At 48.9% G+C, this 21,645-nt stretch overlaps 1 protein-coding gene across 2 annotated transcripts in view; it reads right to left on the bottom strand.

Annotated features, from left to right (window-relative positions):
- The window catches only part of CDC42BPB (CDC42 binding protein kinase beta), a gene marked incomplete at both ends in the record, with an annotated part of 111,250 nt that overhangs the window by 32,508 nt on the left and 57,097 nt on the right, over positions 1 to 21,645 (bottom strand). For both annotated transcript variants that reach the window (XM_079699261.1, XM_079699260.1), the window contains 8 exons: positions 923 to 1,056; positions 1,939 to 2,058; positions 2,140 to 2,306; positions 4,209 to 4,288; positions 5,927 to 6,175; positions 7,998 to 8,198; positions 10,039 to 10,132; positions 17,664 to 17,812. In XM_079699261.1, the coding sequence (XP_079555387.1) occupies positions 923 to 1,056; positions 1,939 to 2,058; positions 2,140 to 2,306; positions 4,209 to 4,288; positions 5,927 to 6,175; positions 7,998 to 8,198; positions 10,039 to 10,132; positions 17,664 to 17,812 (1,194 nt within the window). The remainder of the gene's footprint in view (positions 1 to 922; positions 1,057 to 1,938; positions 2,059 to 2,139; positions 2,307 to 4,208; positions 4,289 to 5,926; positions 6,176 to 7,997; positions 8,199 to 10,038; positions 10,133 to 17,663; positions 17,813 to 21,645) is intronic.

Here is a 21,645-nt window from a genome sequence, read left to right on the forward strand (position 1 = left end):
CCTATGTCATCCACACAATCACAAAAGTAGATGAAGCATGAATCTGGTCACCAATCTAGTTACTTAAACCCAGCAGAATCAGAAAAGAACATATTATATACAAAAATGCTTAAGATTTCAATCAAAGTAAAGGACTGTATAAAAACAATCTGCTCCTCCCTGCAGCCGATCCCTTGACAACTGGGTGGCTCGGTCACCGTGGCACCTGCTGGCGTGTGGCCGGAAGCAGCAGGATCTGAGCAGGCCGGCAGGGCAGCTCCCGCCACAGGGAGGAGACGCCCCTGTGGACCCGCCCACTGCAAGTTTCTCCCGCCCGCCTGCGCCTCTGAGACGAAGCCCTGCAGGTGGTACGATACCATGGGGAACGGAAATCCTGCTCGATTCAGAAAACAGGCCCCGACCACAGGGTCAACAACCGAGTGTACTTTAGGAAACACGGTCCTCACTGGTGTGAACATACTGCTGTCTGAACACAGTTGGACGTGTCTCACTGAAAATCAATGTCACGAAGGAGCTACGGCCTCTTTCGCAAAGCCTGGCCAGAGCTGCAGGCAGCTGCAGGCCGGGCAGGAAGGACAGGGACTCTGGCTTGGGTGAGGACAAGCGCCCTGAGCCAGCTGGGTCAGCGCAGGGAAAACCCTCAGCCCTCACATGGGGATACCGCCTGCTCAGCAGGCTGTGTCCGAGGTTAAAGACGGTGACTGTAAAGTGCGCCCGTGCAGCCGAGGTGCCGAAGAGCACCCGCGACCGCGAGCGGCCCCACGGTAACCGGGCGCCAGTTTCACTCCTTGTGAGCCTCGGCAGCAGGGGCCAGGATCCCGCACACAGACGAGGGGCCTGGACGTCCTCGAACGTACGCACGAACTCAACCTCACCCTCTGCAAGATCACATAAGCCTCTCTCACACAAACGAGGCCCCTACCTTGTGGAAATCCTCCTTTTCCTGCCGCACCAGGCGGTACTGCTTCTCCAGGCCTTTCAGTCGATGCGCGGAATCCTCGTGCTCCTGGCGGAGGGTCACTGTGTCCTCAAGCTGTCGCTCGAGCCGATTGGAATCTGAGCAAAAGAGAAAAGAAAGCGTATTCCCTTACGCGCAAAACTTTTCTGATCTGACTTACTGACAGGGAATTATTTAATAATCCCAAACGCCCCCGAGGCTTTTTTGACGTTCTCTCTCAGGCACGCACATGGCCACCTGCACACCTGAGCAGACGCACCAGACTTGGCTCCGCCCCTCTGTCTACGCACCCTTCCCCGGGACCGTGAGCCCCAGGGCGGCACGCACCTCTCTGTCTCGCCCTTGCTCCCTGTGTGAGCCAGCACCGTGCAGCCGAGTGGTGCCGGAGGGTTTTAGTACGTAATGGACTCAATGGAAGCCCTTTTCTGGATCGGGATAGTGGGTCCCAGATAGGAAACAGAGAGAAGGCAACTGACTCGGGTTTGATTTGAGATGAGAGTCAAGTGCCACAGCAACCCATGTGTCAGGCAAAGGGTTAAGACTTAAGGGTGACTTGAGTCTCCAGGAAGCTCTGATAACCTAGGAACCACAAAACACACACTGTCGTGACAGCAGAACCAGCACCTAAAACACTGGAAAGTGAGTACAGCCACTGAGGGAAGCTTCAGAAAGGAAAATTATGGCAATTCTGTCTTAGGGCGACAAAGAGGAGAATTAAGATAGAGAAACGCAGAATATTCTGAGAGTTTATGCATAAAATATTAAGAACCGATTCTAGCTGTAACTATAACATTATAGTATTAGAGTTAAGCGAGTTGGAGAAATGATTTTAAATAAACTGACAAAACACCAGAACGCTTTGCTAAAGTTTAACATTTTTTCCCTGCTTTTCCATCCAATGAAAAGGACTCTGAACATTTTCTTGGCAGAGACGAATGCCCAAGAGTAGAGACTAAGCAGTCTGACTTCAGAACACTTACCTGCTATTTTGTTCTTCAAACGTTCGATTTCTTCGTTCAGCTTTTTGATCTCCTTATCCCGGGCTGAACTGCCCAGGGCCCGGGCCGAGCCGTGGAGGGACTGGACGGTCTGGGTGGACTCTGGGAAAGAGACACACACGTGAGTGCAGGCCCACGGCAGTGGCGAGCAGACCCCACCGCAGAGGCCCCGCCGCCACCCACCCTGCAGCTTCCTGCTCAGCTCCAGCCTCTCCTGCTCCAGCCTCCGGATCCTCCTCTCATAGGCTTCGACCTGCAAGCTGTTCTCCAAGTCCCGCTGCACACCCTCGTCTCTGCTTAACGTGCTGGACTGCATCGTGCTCTTCAGAGAGCCCCGGTCAGAAAAACAGCTGCAAATAAAGCAACAGGGTTTTCTGATCTACTGAGAATTTACAGTGATTCCATTAGCATTTAAAAACTTCCTGGGGTAAAAGATAAGCCTTTTTAAATTGGCAAACAAAAACACTTGTGAAAAGACTTTATTGTTTATGGAGCCAAAATTAGACAAGAGTCTTCCTTCCTGCAACTGACTGTGTGACAACGGGCAGCGAAGAGGGACGCCCTCAGAGCTGGCCAGAGACACTGCCTCTGCAGGGGAGGGGACGGTCATCTCTTTCTTTCTTGTTGAAGTACTGTTGATTTACAATGCTGTGCTAGTACAGAGCATAGCTTCTAAATCATCGCGTCCGCTCAACTAGACACTGAGCAGAGAAGGCCTTCTGCATGAGGAGCTGGGCTAGGGGGGCCCGGCTGGGCTCAGGCAGAGGCTTCCTGGGACGCTCACCCTGGAGGCCTGCGGCACAGTGAGCCGGCGAGGGCACGCTGGCTCCACACTGACTGGAGACGGTTCCTTCCACCCTCTGGGGCTCATCCTCCCCTGAAGGCTGAGCACCCGTAAGGTCCCTCAATCCCAGCGTCTCAGCAGCAGTTAAGCTCCTCAACAATGACCAGCCGACTCACAACGCACAGACCAAGGCCGAGGATGGTTCCCTCCATCAGAGCTTAACTCGGGGACAGGTTACTTAGTTCCTCTTGCTTTTAACTGACAGTGATGTCAGGGACGTTTCTGAGTCCTACAGCGCATGCGGTGAGGCACCCGTCGTGCACGCCAAGCACACACACACTCAGGAGGGGCTGGCTGGTGCTTCTCACAGGTGGCCCGAGGATGCTGTGCCAGCTGGCACTGCCAGAGTCCGGGGTCCGTTCCAGAAGGAGGCCCCTGGACCCAACCCGACACACCTGAGCCTCGGTCGGGGGGGCGGGGCTGGGATCCACAGGTGTGATCAGCGCCCAGTGAGCTGACTGCAGTGGGACGGTGTAGAGCCCCTGCAGAGGGGCTAATGAGTCACTGCGCCCAGCACACCCTGGAACGCCTCCTCTTGGCTGGAAGGCACGTGCCAGAACTTTGGCTCACGTGCTGTTTAACTCTGGCATCCACACCTAAAGAGAGTTTCTACAAGCTTGAGCACAAGTAACCCTCTTCTGCAAGGAATCTGTATCACTTCAGGCACCGTGGCAGCTCCATGTGTTTTATTTTACCCGCCTTTCTTCCCAACCCCTCTCTTCTTGGCCCAGTTTCCTTTTAAAAGCAAGTTAGAGCGTCTCCGGCAACACAACTCTGCCAGAGGCCCATTCGAGACAGAGGCCGACGCAGACAAACACCAGTCGGGGGCTCCCGGGGCTGGAGCCACACTTGGGCTCATGCTCTCAGCTCTAGTGGGGACTGTACTGCAGCCCCACTCATGGGAGCGACGGGGCCGCGGCTAAGAGCCCTACAAAAGCGAGTGGGAGCCCTGATGAAGATGGCACTCAGCCGGGAGTGAATGGACACCGTGCCACTAACTGCGGCCACTGAGGTCCCATCAGCACAAATGCTGCCAGTGCCGATGGCCTACAGAGATCAGGCGCCAGCAAACTATGGCCCGAGGGCCAAATCCTCTTGAGCCTGCTTTTGTACCTCCCATAAGCTGAAAATGGTTTTTACATTTTTAATGGGTTGTTAAAAAAGAAAAGTATACAACCGAGATCAGAAAGCCTAAAGTATGTGCTACCAGGCCCTTCATGGAGAAAGTCTGCCGACCCCGCTATATGTGGCATCACGTGAAGCACCAGGTGTGCATTTTTAAAGGACAAAGCCATCCGACGCTCCATTAAGCACAGCCCTCTCAGCGCTCGGACTGCTCACACCCCCCACCCCCCACCCCGCATGGGAAGGCGCCTGCTCTGCTGCTGAGCGATAAATGCTGACATACCTCTCCGTGGTGAACGTAAAACCGATGAATGGCAAATGTAATCCAGAAAAGCCCGTATGAGAACCAGGAGGTAATATTTCCTGCGCAAGAACACACACAACATAAACGAAATTATGTTTAAACAAATGGCAAACGAGGGAGAAAAAGTATTACCCCAGGATGAACTCAAGAGTGCAGTGGGGAGAACGGAGGGTGCTTCTGGAATGTTGCCTCCATGGTGCCACCTGCATGGGGCCGGGTACCAGCAGGTCCACTTCCCGCTCCTGGCAGGGGCCAAAGCATGACGCAGCTAAGGGGATAAACCCACTGCTTTTGATGATCATAATGGCACGGGCCCAACTTGGATCAGGCTGCTAACTGTGAACCTTCTAAAGCGGCAAGATCCCCACTCACCGTGACCCTGGGCAGGGAGGAGTGGGGGACCCGGGGCAGGGGCTTGGGCTCTGGGTTCCTGGCCTGAAACAGAGGCCAAGGCAGAAGCAGAGTTTGGAACCCAAAGGTAGACCGTTTAGACCATTTTAGGTTTACTACAACTCTGTTTTTCAATATGAGGGTCCTTCTCTATTAAAAATAAAAGCAAAGTTATTTATCTGGAGAATTTCAGTGTGGAAACAGTTTCTTTCAAGTACAGGAAAAATCCTTTCAACAATGATAATACTTTTCTCAGTCTTTTCTCACATCATCTAAACGTCAGCCCTTATTTTACCAAGAAAAAGTCTGTATGGAATAATCAAGATTTTTCTTTTACTTGGTTGAAACCTCAGTTTCTCTATCCCCAAACAAAGACACACGTATAGACTAACAGGGCTGAGTTTGATGAGGCTAAAATAGTTGTACAGCATATGAGCGAAACTCTCTGGGGGCCAAAGGTACACTGACAAGTGCATCAGAGGCCCTGGCAGAAAAGGTCAGACACCAGACGGGTCCCAGGGCCACATCCCAACTTGAAAAACCCACGACCTGAAACATCAGCAACTCAAAATCGGCCCATCACCACTGTCACTCCTGACCCCCTGAGGCATAAGGAAACATTCACGCACACGCTGAACACACGTGATGGCAGGAAGTCCGGATGTCCTCACGCACAGGGTCAGTGAGAAGGACCGGAAACTCTGAGCCCACGTACTACCTGTGGGGCCGTAGGCGGGCTCCTGGCAGTGGTGACAACAGAAGTGATGTTCTAATGTGATAACGTACCTGACGCTGTTTCGCAAAGGTACAAAGCCATGAAGATAAAATTAATTCTGATGAATTCTAAAACAAAATAGCTATTTAAAAACTCCATTTTACTCAAATTGAGTAACCCATCTTTTTTTTTTTTTTTTTTTTTTTTGCAGTACACGGGCCTCTCACTGCTGTGGCCTCTCCCGTTGCGGAGCACAGGCTCCGGACGTGCAGGCTCAGCGGCCATGGCTCACGGGCCCAGCCGCTCCGCGGCACGTGGGATCCTCCCGGACCGGGGCACGAACCCGTGTCCCCTGCATCGGCAGGCGGACTCTCAACCACTGCGCCACCAGGGAAACCCGAGTAACCCATCATTTTAAAAAAGGGATGTTAAGGACCAAGCCATAGGCTGGGATAAAAGGTACGTTTTCTTGAGACAATTGCCAAAATTTCTGGAGCCCAGCACAGTTCTAAGATTCGCCACCTCCAAGGCGAGCGACCCTGTGCGCGGCAGACCCCCTGGGGTGTGACACAGGGACGGCCGCCGCACTTACAGCGTTCCTCAGCACGTCGTCATCCACGTCGAAGTTGGACGTGTCGGAAGGACTGCTCACATCCGGGATGTACGGGGCTTCCAGGCTTCGTATGTCTTCCCAGTTCAACCCCTGGAAGAACGCGTGCTTCTTGAAGTCCTCCACCCCGTTCTGTCCCAGCCGGCGCTCCCTGCTGCAGATCAGCCTCTGGATGAGGTCTTTCGCCTCCTCGGACACATCCGTGACGTGGGATGGGAACTGAAACCGCTCCTGGAGGGGGAGGGGGGGCGGATCAGGGGACACGTGATGAAAACACTCAGAAAAATCTAAGGTGCACAGACATCACAGGGAACAGAGTAGAAACAACAGCTCCAAAGCAACAGCCACTTTGTATTTCGCGGTAACTAAGTGCAACCAAAGCTAATGAAGCCGAATTCCAGAAAAGCAAACATAAAAATTCTAAGTCTTGCTGGTTTTCCTCATGGCAGACTTGTTACCACATTGCACATAAATTAAAACAGCGATAAATTTTCACCTATCAAGGTGGCAAAGAATGCTGACAACAGGCTGTGGGTGGCAGAGAAACTGGCACAGCCTTTCAGAACGCATTTTGCCAACAGCTGTGGCAGTTCCACTTCCAACAATTTAGTCTAGAGAAACGGTCCCAAAGAGAAAACGTAACATGTTCATGATGCCATTCTATTCCAACCAAGAAAAGTGAAAATTACCTAAATGCTCATCAAAAAGGGACTTGTTAAAACAACATATGGTGCACACATACACAGAGAGTAAGGTCCACCTCTGCGTGCTGAGCAGAAAGATGACCAAAACCCCGGTCATATGCGATGTGATGCCATTTATTTAAATGCCAACCCCCCACGCCAGCTTAAGTCCACAAGGCCACACACCACCATGGCACAGTGGGCCTGAGCACTGAGCTGACCCTGCTGTCCAGGCCTCACCTCTGTGACCTACCTCTAAAAGAGCACAGCTGCACAGGGCTGCAGTGGAGACTGAATAAAAGAACGAAGAGACCACTAGGCCAGGCCCCAGAGGCGGCAGGCGCTCGGAAACAGCAGGTCTTAGAATTTAACCACGTCCTATCTGTTACCTTAACCACGCTCATCACTGTGAAGTGCATGGGGTGTTTTTCACCATCTATTTACTGCATGCATTTTTGCATGTCTGAAGTTTTTATAGTAAGTATATATTAATTTAAAAATAAAAAATTATTTCTACTTTGGGAAAAGTGTTTTCTTAAAAAACAGTATAACTTGCTTTGATTTAAACAGAAGACCCTTTACCACTTTACTGTTAATCTGCTCCCTACTTGAGCAAATAAAGGGAGACAGGGCTGCAGGACAGAGGGCAGACAAGTGCGAACCTTGCTGGGGTGTGTGAGTGACGGGGCAGGTGGGGAAGAAAAGAACGCGGTAAGCGAACAGGCAGAAAGGATGACACTGGCATTAGAAAGACATTTGAGGAGGAGCGTGAAGAAAAAACATGGATGACAAAAACACGAGGTGGAAGAGGAAATAATAAACAGAAAGACGGAGGAAACAGAAGAGAGTAATGTTGAAGTGAAAAATGAACAGCTGGGAAAAGGAAAGGGGAAAAATAAGAGGAAAAGAAATAGCATCAAGAAAGGACTACGAACGCTACTATGTTGAGATGTGTGATCTGTTCATGACAACTGACTTCTGGGCAAACAGGTTTGAGAGTCCGAGCTGGCATCTGACAGATCCAGAAGCACAGGTCACAGTGGTCAGTGGGCCACCCTCTCTGGCAACTCCCACCCCACACGGCACCGCGGGTACCTGCGTCTTCCTACCGAAGCCCGCTCGCTTCTCCTGCAGGGATCCTGGCCTGATGAACCCGTCACCCTCCGCCAGGAAACAGGAGCATCCTTGGAACCTCCCCTCCCACCCATGCCTTCTGCGTCAGCGGCCTGTGCAGACTCCCGTCGGGCTGCCCAGCCTGCCCCACCCCATCCCTCCTCCCCAGTGACTCCCCCTCAGGCTGCCTTCCTTGCCTCCTCGGGGCCTGCGCCTCGGGACTAGAGCAAACAGGGTGTGGAAATGCAACCGCTTACTTCATGGTTCATGATCTTTCCATAGGTCTCCACAAGGGATTCTGCGTAAAACGGCGTTTCTCCATAGAGCATCTCGTACATGCAGACGCCCAGAGACCACCAGTCGCACTCAGGGCCGTACTTGCCCATGCCGTCCTCCATCGCCTGCAGGATCTCTGGGGAGATGTAGTCAGGGGTGCCCACGGCCACAGAGGACTGCACCTTAGGGGAGAGGGCGGTTGGTGTTGAGGGGTAACCCTAGGGCATCTCTACTTTCAAACTCCTAATTATTTTCTCTAAAACAGGGACAGCAGATGATGAAATCATCCTGGAATAAAACTGGCACCTGATCATGATTTATAAACCTAAGAATTCAAAATTCAATGCAAGTAAGTGTTCCTACGGCACTAAACATCAGGCAGTGTCCAGAATGCACGAGACTCTTGCACAGTGGGTCTTTCAACGCCCAAATGCCCACCAAGCCTCCACATGGCACTGAAGACCCACATTCTCCACTGCGGCTCAAAGTGTGGTCCAAGGACCATGTGCATCCAGCCCAGCCCTTCTCAGACTTTCATGCAGGGACACCATGTACCTGTGAGACAGAGATTCTAAGACGCTGCATTTCTAACATGCTCCCAGGGGAAGTCCAGGCTGCTCACCACACCCTACCCTCTGGCCCCCAAACAGGAACGTCTGCAAGTAGGTCCAGGGACCAGCTGGGTGCCTGGACACTCCCTACATGGGGCACTGGGAATGGACCTGAACGCAGCGACACCTCTATGGAGAGCTACAACTGGTGAGGTAGCAACCATCCCGGAGAAGGCAAGGGGGCTGCGCAGGCTGAGAGGTCACAGACCGGCCTCAGAGCACGTGGAGTCCACAGGCCTGAGGGTCAAGCAGGACACGGAGACGAACAACCAAGAAGGCCCATCTGCACAAAGACCAGGCTCTCCCCGGGTGCCAGCCCCAGAGCCATCTGGATGACTCAGCAGGGAGTCCTCAGGGGTCTGACCGGGCAGCAGGGCGACAGCTGTCAGGAGCCATCGCAGGGTGGGTGCCACCGGGACGGGGGTGCCATGCAGGTAAGAAAGGTGACCAACACTCCGGCTCAGACCAAGGCCACTGCTCCCAGCGTTACAAGACTGGCTTCGAGGACAGCACCGATATATCAATCAACACGTGGTCAAGACTTCCAGAAATAAGAGACTGGCTTTGTGGAGAGAAAGTGAGTAAATCGCTTCACTCTTTTGAAAACACTGTCAAGTGATGCCAGTTTTACAGGTTCTTTTACTGCTGCTTGAAAACTCACAGTAAGAAGGGGGCGGGGGTCTGCTCTCCTCTGGAGAAGTAGTTGCATTAGACTTTATGATATGTGTAGGTTCTAAAGAAGAAAAGTCTCCCAAACACCTCACACTGAAACTGCGACCAGGGCCGCAAGGGAGAACGCAGCTGATTCCCTAACGCGGTGGAAGCCGCTGGCTGGGAGCAGCTGAGTGAGGTGCGGCAGCCCCACTTGAGGCCACTCAGCCAGCGTGCTGGTCCAGCTGAGGCCCAAGCCCGGCCTCCTGGCGACGGCCCCTCCGGGGAGGTCCTCCTGCTGTGCGGGGAGTGTCCGTTGGCCCTTGGAACAGGGGTATCAAGGCCCCCATTTCTACATCTGCAACACCCCTGGCTGACAGGAAGTCCCGCCCCAGACAGAAACGAGAATGCACCGTCACCCAGTTAAGGTCTGTCCACCTAGCAGGCATTTTAAGCAAGGACCCAAGGGCTGCCTCTCTTTCACTGCCGTGCTGGCACGCTTTTAGCTGCCTAGGGATCTGAGGAAACCTGACAACTCCCCTTTTAGAAGGCATACGTATTATTTTTGTAAACATAAAAAACAATAAAGATGTTTTAAACTTAATAGAAAATTTCAATTGTCTCCTAAGCGCATTCTTCTTAATTTACATTAATAAACTTGGTTTCTTAATTGTATCTCAAATTGAAAATGTAAATAAGCCCCTTCTAATTGCAAGCAAACCCCAAAACCAAATGGAAAATCTCCAACAAAAATACCTACAGTTCCATCATCATTCATCTTCAAACACGATCCAAAGTCAGCCAGGCGGATATGACCATTCACATCCAAAAGGACATTGTCAGGTTTAATGTCTCTGTTAGTAAAATAAATACACAAGTTAACCATTTCCATGCAACACATTAGGGAGGTCAAAGCCCTTAACTGGTAGCGGGTCATTGGGGGAAACGCTAGCATCAGTCATGACAGCTGTAACAATCCAAGAAAACATCCCCGTGATGATGCAGTCGGGCATGGCAGCAGCAGTCACCACCAGCGCTCATTCCTGCACAGCGGTTAATCCCCCATTAACACACTGAGACACCGTTACTGTTCCCACCCACCCACCCAGCCTGCGAACCAATGCTTCCAGAGCACCTGCCTCGTGCCAGGCGCTGCTCTCGAGCTCGGGCGTACGACAGTACCAAGACCGCTCTGCCCTGCCTTCACGAAGCCTCACACCAGCTGGGGTGTCAGGAAATGAACATGCACATGCACAGATATGCACATGGTCTTGGCATCCCTGAGTACAATCCACAGGGCAAGTGCTACACAGAAACAAGAGGAGATATAAAAAGAGGTAGAGGGACAGAGTGTGAAGCGAGTCAAGGTGGCCGTCACCACCGAGAAGAGACGCCTGAGCAACTGGGGCCAAACAGCTACAGACCAACAAAGCACCATGTACCCCCAAACTGTATTTTATAGACAATGACAGGGAAGCTCCAGAGTGGAGCAGTCTACCCAGTCATACAGCAGCAGGAAAGTAAACTGTCCCACTAAACCCGTGGTCTTACTGACTGTTCTTCTGTGCACTTGCCAACACCGGGCAGGGATGGGGGGACGGCAGGGTGGACTTTAAGGAACTAGCCCTCCTTCCTGGCAGAATAAGCTTATGCGACTGGAAAAGCCACATAAGCACGAAAAGGAACATAAACTTTAAAAGCAGAGGAAGACATTCACCAAGAGGAGTACAAGGATGTTTCCAGCAGCACAACTTGTAACAGTCACAAAGTGGGATCCACCTAACGTCCACCTGCAGGAGACAGGTAAAGCAGCGGGCTGTCCTCACGTGACAGAACGCTACATCTCAGTGAAAACACATGGGAGCACCAACTACTCCCAACACCACAGACGAGTCTCACAAAGAAACGTGAGCAAAAGATGATGACAATTCTTACCCAAAAAGATAAACAAAGCAAAAAACCCTTCTAGCACTCCAAACTGAAATAAATCTCCTTAAATAAATACTCAGGAATATGAAAAGCAAAATAATATAATCCCTCAGTGAGTCAGAAAAATAAAAACTAAGAACATGGGACTTCCCTGGTGGTTCAGTGGTTAAGACTCCATGCTTCTACTGCAGGGGGCGTGGGTTCAATCCCTGGTCAGGGAACTAAGATCCCACATGCCCTGCAGTGTGGCAAAACAAAAAGCAAACAAAAAAAAAAAACTACAAACAGAACTAGACAAACATAGGGAGAAGTGAAAAGAGAGTTGATTTAACCCAGGAAAGAAACAGAAGAAAAAGAAAAAATCTTAATACAAATAAGGACTAAATTATAAGATGCCAAAGGCGAATCAATTTAAATAAAAATCTAATGAAAGGCATTGAAGAAATGGAGGAAAAGGTCTGAAAGAATAAAAATGAGACAAAGAATTAAAAAGGGTCAGAGAGAAAGTAGCTGGAGACTGAAATGGAAGACAAGCAAAGAAGGCACAACATATACATAACAGGAGTCCCTAAAGAAATCAAAACAATAAAGCATAACTAACATTTGAAACTATACTCCAAGAGAACTTTCCAGAAGTAAAAAAGACCTGAATCTACAGACTAAAGGGCCCATCAAATTTAAAAAAAAATAAATAAAATGTCCTGTTTTTTGGAGCCAGACAAGTTGATATGGAACAACCAACATGGAAGAATAGCTAGAAAAACACTGAAGAGAAAGAGGTATGATGGGGGGACTTGGCCTTACGTGATTTCAAGCCTCCATGATTAAAGTAGTGTGGTCCCAGAGCACAGAGAGAAAGACGACAATGGAACAGAATAGAATGTCCAGAAACAGACCAAATTCATAAAGAAACTGAGTATAGAATAAAGATGTTATCTCAGATCAGTGGGCAAAGACGCAAATAAGTTTCATGCTGGGACAACTGAAGAGCCTTTTAGTTAAAGATAAAATCAGATCCATTCTTTATACAAGAATAAACTGCAAATGGATCAGAGATCCATACATAAAAAATAAAACTATTAGAAGAAAACATGGGTTTTCTTTCTCTCTGGGGTTTTAAAAAAAAAGTACTTCTAACTATGACTCAAAATCCCAATGTAATAAAAGACCAATAAATTTAATACATTAAAAAAATCTGCATGGCAAAAGACTACAATAAGCAAAATCAAAAAGCAAAATGCAAACTGGGAAAAAATATTTGCAACATATATTACAGATAAAGGGCAAATATTTAGCAACTGAAGGAAAAAAGCTAGAAATCAGAAAAATGGGCAAATGACATGAAATAAACAACTCACACAGACACACAAAGATATAAAAATGAAATTCAACTCCACAAGAAAGACAAAAAACAAAAACAAAAAAACCCAACTGTACACCATCTCTAATCCATCAGATGGCAAAAGCATAAAAATACACTATGTTGCCAAGGCTGCAAGGAAACAGGCACTTTCATACACTGCTGGTAGGAACACAAAAAGGTGTATCTCTACGGAAGGAAACTGGCAACATCTGATAAAGCTAATAAAAAATGTTAGTATATATCTAATATGTATTTTATTTCTCTGTCGATCCAGTGATCCCACTTCTAGGAATTCACCCTAAAGACATACTGACAATACAAAAAGATGTATGTATGAGGTTACTCATTACTGCATTATTTATAATTGCAAAATACTAGAAACAACCTAAATATCCACCCACAAGAGAATTAACTATGGTACCGATACATGTGGCGTGCTATGCAAATGTAAAAAAGAATGAAGAGCTCCATGAACTGATACAGAATGACTTCTAGGATATGTTAAGTGAAAAAAAAAACAAAATGCATAAGTGCATATTTAACCATGCTACCTTCTGTTTAAGGAAAGGAGAAATAAGGAAACATATGTGCTAATCTTGCATATATAAACACACACACACACACACACACACACACGATAAACAGAAAACAAGGAACTGGTTACTTAGAAGGGGCAGGGAATGAGGTGGATGCGATAAGGAAGGAAGTGACAGTTCTGAGTATAACCTTGTTTAGTTTTGGTATTATTGAAGCATGCTTGTGTTCTACATGCTTAAAAAATGAAACGAAATCAACAAAGATGGGAACGGGCGCCTGAAATGGAAAGCTGATGAAACCAGTGAACCCAATCGTATTTCAAACCAGTAACACAACAGCACTAAAGGGAAATGGGGTAGAAAAAAACCCCAAACCTAAGTAACTTACGGCAGAGAACCTGACACTTGCAGTTGGGAGGTGGGGTTAGGGCTAGGGTTAGGTTTGTTTTTAGTAGGATAAAAGCAGAGCGAGGGAGGGTCCCTGGTAGCTTAGGACTTCCCTGGTGGTGCAGTGGTTAAGAGTCCGCCTGCCAATGCAGGGGACGTGGGATCGACCCCTGGTCCAGGAAGATCCCACATGCCGCGGAGCAGCTAAGCCCGTGCTTCACAACTACGGAGCCTGCGCTCTAGAGCCTGCGAGCCACAACTCCTGAAGCCCGCGCGCCTAGAGCCCATGCTCTGCAACGAGAAGCCACTGCAATGAGAAGCCCACACACCGCAACGAAGAGTAGCCCCCACTCGCCGCAACTAGAGAAAAGCCTGCGCGCAGCAACAAAGACCCAACGCAGCCAAAAATAAGTAAGTAAATAAATAAATTTATAAATTATAGTAATAAAAAAAGCAGAGCGATTCTGAAGCTACTTCAGATACATGGCAGGGCTGGGCAAATGACTGGACGTGCTGGTGCTGCTGGGAGCCAGAGGGGGAGACGGAAATGGACCGGGAGAAAGCCAGAAGGGTAACTCGTGATTCCCAAATTGGACATGGGTCTGTGTGTATAAATGCGGACGTGTACGGACATGTACTTTACTCTGTCCACTGAGGGGCCTAAAGCAGACACCCTGTAACTCTGAGCACACCCAGCACCCAGATATGGTCTTTAAAACCATTCCCCACTAAAGGAACCAGGGTTCCTCAGAGAAGGTACGAGATGAGCCAGAAACTAAGGCAGTTCTCAAAAACAATGAGGGCACGTCAGAAACATGGGAGTCAGCTAGAAGGGGCTTCCACTGGCCAAATATGGGACAATATAAGCATAAAAAGAATTCAGACAATGACAAATTATAAACCGTTGGGGTGACAAAGGATCCATGTACCCACACTGATAATAAACAGACAAATGGGAGAGAAGGGAGTTGCTTCAACGTGGAGGGGATCCTGGAGTTTGGAAATTGTCATTTTGCAACCATCACAGTAAAGGCTGGCCCGAGCAAAAATCATCAACAGATACTAAATGTAGGGGGAAACTCTGAAGAGGATGTATGCATGATCTTAAATAAGTGTCTCCCCACAGGTTGCTTTTAGATACAAAGGGGAAAAAGTCCTAACTATGCAGCAGTGAATCACTACTTGAGTCTAAGAAGACGGGTGGGGAGGGTCTTCACAAAGGCTGCCTCTCTCCCTTTATACCCTCCAGAGGCGTTCACCTGCTAACCATCTGCGTGCACCTTTTTTTTTCAATGGTGTTGGATTATCTGGGCAGCATGATTCTCTATTTAAAATATAATATCATCAATAAATGTTATTTTTAAAAAAACTGAATTGCCCATTTGCATGCAGGGAGGTTACAAAGAAAGGCCCTCTCAGCACAGCACCAGGGAGGCCGAGGGCAAGGACTAACCCAGAGCTGCTACCAGCAGTGCTTCTGAGCTGGGCAGGTGGTCCCCACAGCACCAACTGAGAGAGCAGCCAATCCAAGAGCTGACCGTCCCCACGGGCCACCACCCTGCTTGGGACTAACCCAGCCCATTCTCCCTCCAAGCCCGGCGGTGGCCGCTTTTCCAGCAGAGTCAGGCGCACAGCTGAGCAGCAGCTCCAGTCCCCGAAAGTGCCTTTGCTCTGTCGGCTGCTGTGACTCTGGCTAAAACGCTGGAATTGGCCGGGGCGGGGCGGGGTTACAGCCCTGGACAGACTGCAGTCTGTTTTCCTTCCTGTTCTGCCTGTGATGCTGAGAAGGGAGGCCCTCCCGCCCACTGCTGTCCCATTTCTGAGCGACACACTGTGCGCCCGTGAGGCTTCCTACTGCAAAACCAAGCCGCAGGCTCGGTGGAGGTGGCGCAGGGCTGGTCCCCGAGCCTCCACGGACGGGCCTCCGTGCCAGCCCGGCTCCTGGAGGCCCCGGGCCGCCTCTGTCTTCGTCCAGGCCCTCTACCCCTACTCCACACCTCTTCTACTCGGCTTTCTGGTTTTCCTTTCCTAAGGCCTTTTTTGGTCTCTGAACATTCCTTCTCTTAAAAGTGTACCTGTTCTTATTTCGATCGTAAGCTGAACGTATGCTTTTCTCTCTGGGGATGTGATTTCCCAGCTGCAATCCTTCGTGAGCCTGTCGCTCTCGGTCTCTGCCTTTGCTGGCATCTGGGGCTGACCTCTCAGGAAGCGGCAGCACCCACCGGGGGGGGTGGGCTCCCCGTTGCTTCTTGCACAGTGAGTCTCGCAGGGGTCCAAAGCCGGGGAGCAGCCGTCCTGGGCAGGAGCGTGTGGCCCCAGGCAAGCTGCCCACCCCGCTCCCAGGGCAATGAGGTCACACTCTTGGCAGGACTTGAAGGGCTGTTACTTTGACACTGGGAGCCATTGCTACCCTCAGAGCAGGAGCTGCGTCTGCTTAGGAAAATCCCTGACAGGCTCAGAGGCTCAGCCCGACCACAGTGCAAGGTCAGGGGACTCATGACAGCTGCAAACCTCTCGACGGCAACACTGAATTCCACACGGGATCATCTATCAGTCACGTATGTGAATGGAATTAAGATGCTCCTCTCAAAAAAATTACTTCACACACCTCCTTTTCCAGAAACTGCTGGAGGATACGTGCCACCAAATCAAAAGAATAAACCAAGAAAGAGAAAGACGCACGACTCAGAAAACAAGGGAGCCCATCCCAGGGAGACGGGAAGAGAACCTCTCCACTCAAAAAGAAACCTCAGGATGAGAGCCACCAGAGCAGGAAGGCGTGGGAAAGACAGAAGGGATGGCTCCAGGAAGGGAGACCGAGGATGGCTGGTGTGTCTGAATGCACAGAGCTTTATAATTTGGGGATAGTTAGTGGCAGCTACATAGAGAAGTAGCCAAAGAAAAAACTGCAATTATTAACTCCAGAGGAAACACAACTTTATAGAGGAAGTGTAACTATTTATACCACAAGGCTCATCTGTAATATTTACACAGTATATTATAAACACCAAACACTGATCTAACCAGAAGTTATTACATTTGACCCCAGAACACCACCGGGGCTGGGGTGCCAACCTCTGCGCAGTTGAAAATCTTGAGTATAATTTCACAGTCGGCCCTCCATACCCATGGGTCTGCACCCACAGACCGTGTAGGACTGTAGTATGTATTTAGTGAAAGAAATCTGAGTATAAGCGGACCCGTGTAGTTCAAACCCATGTTGTTCAAGGGCCAACTGCATTTTACTAACTGGGGCCAGATGGGAGAGGGAAGTTTGAGAGTCTGTGTGGGAGACACAGGGACGAGAGAGCGATGTACTTACCGGTGTCAAAGAGTCACATCTCCATTTCCACAGACGTGGTCTAAGACCTCCCCACCCCCCACACAAAGTGAAACAGCAACAGAAGCCCGTTATTTAGAAATAGGAAAGTAAACAGAAGAAACAAGTAAAAATTGTCCATCATTACCTATGGCAAGGGGCATCAGGGAGGGGGATGGCTGGAGACTCACGTTCGGTTATAAGCCCTGGACAACTATTTGACTTTTTAAAGCTACTGCTGTGAAATACTTTGATAAAAATAAGTAAAACAGAACAAAACCAACAAAACCCCACCCAAACCCCACAGGACGAAAGCACTGTCTGAAATGGCAGAATGAGACTGACACAGAGGCACAGGCTGGCTGAGGCACTAAGGCGGCTGTCCTGGCGGGGGAGGGGGGAGGGCAGGAGGGGCCCCCACCCCCGCCTGACATGCAAGGGCAGTTACACTCACTCAGTTCAAGTCCTTTACGATGCTGTGATGTGAGCCCCTCTCCTCAACCCAAGCCCCCTTTCCTGAGTGTTTTATGGGTGATTGAGGCATGAGCTCTGGGGGGTGGGCAGAGGAGAACATGCGCCAATGGCAGCTAAATATCAAAAGACCAGGTGACTTCAGCTGACAGCAATTAGAGCGTCACAACAGTCACATAAAGCTTGGGTCTCCTGGGAGCCAGGTGCTGGGGTGTAAAGCAGCGACCTGGTAAGGCATCCTGCACCATGGCAGTCAAAGGGAGGACCCACTAACCGCACGACTTCCCTGCATAGCCTGGAACTATGACTCGGGGGACTCTGAAAGGAATATCCTGACACATTAAAGGTGATTTCCATAAAATATATAACAAGGTGATTACCTGTGCACGTAATGAAGCTGATGGATGGAATCAATAGCCAACACCATTTCACCAATGTAGAATCTTGCCATATCTTCTGGAAGCTTGTCCTCAAATTTACTGAGCAGGGTCAGTAAATCACCACCCACGTAATAATCCATGACTAAGTACTACAATTGGGAAGAGAAGGGCAGAGAAGACGACATTCAGTCACCACGAAACCTAACAACCAAAGGTCAGCTTCCACTGCAGGAGCTCTGGACGCCTCGAGTCCGGGTGGACGGCTTCCTGCTGTTCCTGTCACCCAGGACTTCCCCCCGGAACAAGGACCCTGATGGACCATAACGCTGCTGTAGCTGAGAACAGATTTCAGTAAATACTTATTCTTCTTGTCAATAAAATTTCTACCTGTACAACACAATCACATGGTATCAATATAGAAGTCAAATTCTATTTATAAACTGATGAAAGGACCACTGGTTTCTTTTTTTTCTTTGGATTTTATTTATTTTTATACAGCAGGTTCTTATTAGTTATCTACTTCATACATATTAATGTATGTATGTCAATCCCAACCTCCCAATTCATCCCACCCCCACCCCCCCCACCCTCCCCCCTTGGTGTCCATATAAGGAGACACCTGTGTCTCTATTTCTGCCTTGCAAACTGGTTCATCTGTACCATTTTTCTAGATTCCACAGGTATGTGTTAATATATTTGTTTTTCTCTTTCTGACTTACTTCACTCTGTATGACAGTCTCTAGGTCCATCCATGTCTCTACAAATGACCAAATTTCACTCCTTTTTAATGGCTGAATAATATACAAGATATTGTTGTGGGGTTTTTTTTGCCACACCGGGCGGCATACGGGATCTTAGCTCCCCGACCAGGGATTGAACCTGCACCCTCTGCAACAGAGGCACAGAGTCTTAACCACTGGGCCACCAGGGAAGCCCCCGAAAGGACTGCTGATTTCTTGATATCGTTAAATCTTCCTATGTAAACTAGCAGTGTTATTATTTTTGATTTGTACAAACCATTTTTTCATATTCTTCAGAAATATTTTACCCCAATCCCCTTCATTTTTATTGAATGACTCTTTAAATTCTATAGTGCTTTACAATTTTCAAGTTTCACACACATGTTCTCATATAATCCCACAGAAACCCCCTTTTCAATTCCCTCCCCCTATCCTGCCCCTCCCCCTCCCCCTCCCCAATGGTAACCATTGGTTTGTTCTCTGTATCTGCGAGTCTGCTTCTTTTTTGTTATATTCACTAGTCTGTTGTATTTTTTAGATTCCACATATAAGCGATATCATACAATATTTGTCTTTCTCTGACTTATTTCACTTAGCATAATACCCTCCCATCCACCCATGCTGCTGCAAATGGCAAAATTTCATTCTTTCTTATGGCTGAGTAGTATTCCATTATATATATGTTATATACATATATACATCTTCTTTATCCATTCATCTGTTGATGGACGCGTAGGCTGGCAATTGTAACAAAAAAAAAAACGCTGCTATGAACACTGGGGTGCATATATCTTTTCAAATTTGTGTTTTTGGTGGGGGTTGTTTTGGATATATACCCAGGAGTGGAATTGCTGGGTCATATAGTAATTCTATTTTTAGTTTTTTGAGAAAATGCCATACTGTTCTTCATAGTGGCTGCACCAATTTACAGTCTCACCAACAGTGCAGGAGGGCTCTCTCTTCTCCACAACCTTGCCAACGTTTCATTATTTGTGTTCTTTTGGATGATAGCCATTCTGACAGGCGTGAGGTGATATCTCACTGTGGTTTTGATTTGCATTTCCCTGATGATTAGCGATGTTGTGCATCTTTTCATGTGCCTGTTGGCCATCCGCGTTTCCTCTTTGGAAAAATGTCTATCAGTTCTTCCGCCCCCCCCCCTTTTTTAATTTATTTATTTTGGCTGTGTTGGGTCTTCATTGCTGCGTGTGGGCTTTCTTAGTTGCGGTGTGCGGGCTTCTCATTGCGGTGGCTTCTCTTGCTGCAGAGCACGGGCTCTAGGCGTGCAGGCTTCAGTAGCTGCAGCACAGGGCTCAGTAGTTGTGGCTCGTGGGCTCTAGAGCACAGGCTCAGTAGTTGTGGCACACGGGCTTAGTTGCTCCGCAGCATGTGGGATCTTCCCAGACCAGGGATCAAACCCGTGTGTCCCCTGCACTGGCAGGTGGATTCCTAACCACTGTGCCACCAGGGAAGTTCCCTTCCGCCCATTTTTTAATCAGGTTAAAGAAGAATAAACAAATAATAATATTTTCAAAATGTCTGAAGAAAAAAACAGAATGAAGTCCCATAACATACATTATAAAGAGCTGAAAATTAAAAGTTTTGTGTTGATTCACGGATATAGTGAGAGACTAATGAAATACAAAATTCAAAAGGAAAATAAATGTATATGGAAATTTCACCTACAGTAAAGGCAGGAGAGGAAAGAGCAGATGCAGATTCACGGTGTCTCACTGGAGACCCCAGCCCACGGGTAGGCAGCTGAGCCTCCGTCTCCCCAGGTGTCTGCTCCCCGAAGGGCTGGTGTTTCTGCACGTGCAGGGAAGATATTCCACGTTTGAGAAAGGGCATCCGGGGCTATGGTCTGACGGGTGTCTCCGCTGGCTCAGCACACACTGTATACCCTGTTCTCAGGGCTGTGCTGCTGTCCCCGGTGAGCTGAGCTGTCACTGCCATCAGTAAAGCTCTGTCACCTGCACCTGACCCGCTTTCTCTGCCAGGAAACCTCGGGAATGGCCACACCTCATGTGAGTGATTCCAACAGTTGATGACCTGCCTGATTCCGACTCTGGGGGGAACTCGACTCCCCCAGGGCCATGGGTGGTAAGAGTCTGCGATCGGTCCAGGGAGGGACCAAGCGTGTGGGGACGTGGGGGCAGGACATCCCAACACTTGGATACTCTTTGTCTAGACCACAAACTGGCACAGGCAGAAGATGCCAACTTCTTTAAAAAAAAATGTGAAAATAACAAACATCCTTGATTATGAAAAACAGATGATCTTCTTCTGAAGATATGCTAGAATGAAAACTTCCTGGACAGGAACTTTTTCTTTTTCTTTGTGAGAAATCCTCCCCCTCCAAAATTGGAAGGACTTTATAAATCATGTCAAGAGGCACACAGGAACCAGCATAGGCAGAAGACGCCAACTCCTTTAGGAAAAAAAATATGTGGAGATGACAAACATCCTTGATTATGACAGGCCATCTTCTTCAGAGCAAATGCTAAGATAATAACTGCCTAGATGGGGAAAATACATATATACACGTACATATATTTAATCAGTGGAAAAAATGACCGAAGGGTTCGACACTCCAGGAGGTGCTCTAAGAGCTAATGGCCTGAAGCAGAAGCACAGATAATACTCCATCAAGTTTTATGTGGTTTAAAACTATCTCTCCAGGTTCTCCTGCCACACGAAGAGGACACAGGACCAGAGAAGGGAGGTGAATTACCTAGAATCACAAAACCAGCGGCTCTTATTAGAAAAACAGTTTCATGAACAAACTGAAAGGTAAGTTCCTATGGGTGCATCCCCATGGAAGGGTCAGACAATGCACTGCTGGAAGGGAAACCAGAGCCCCAAGGGGGAAAAGGCCGAGGCGCTGGGTGTGCTCCCCCAACAGCACTGGGCCGTCCCTTCGCTCAGAGCTCACGGGCCCAGGGCCAGCAGTGCTGGGCAGCCTTCCACCGGAAGACAGCCCCTCTGGCTGCACCCTGAAGGCTACGGTGGAGGAGCCCCAGGGGCTGTGGCGACCCGATGGGGTCATCCCACCAGTCAGAGACTGGCATAGCCAGAGTCAGGGCGGCAGCCAGCACCCCTACTGCTGGGGCTGCCGAGCAGAGACCGCTGGAGAAGCTGTTCCTTATAGGAACCGCCCCCTTTGATGCTTTTAAGAGACGGATGCTCTGGTCTGAGCAGTTAACTTTTAACCAATGAACAGAGAGAGGAAATCCCACTCC

The sequence above is a fragment of the Hyperoodon ampullatus genome (genome assembly GCF_949752795.1).
Source record: "Hyperoodon ampullatus genome assembly, chromosome: 3".
NCBI lineage: Eukaryota > Metazoa > Chordata > Mammalia > Artiodactyla > Ziphiidae > Hyperoodon > Hyperoodon ampullatus.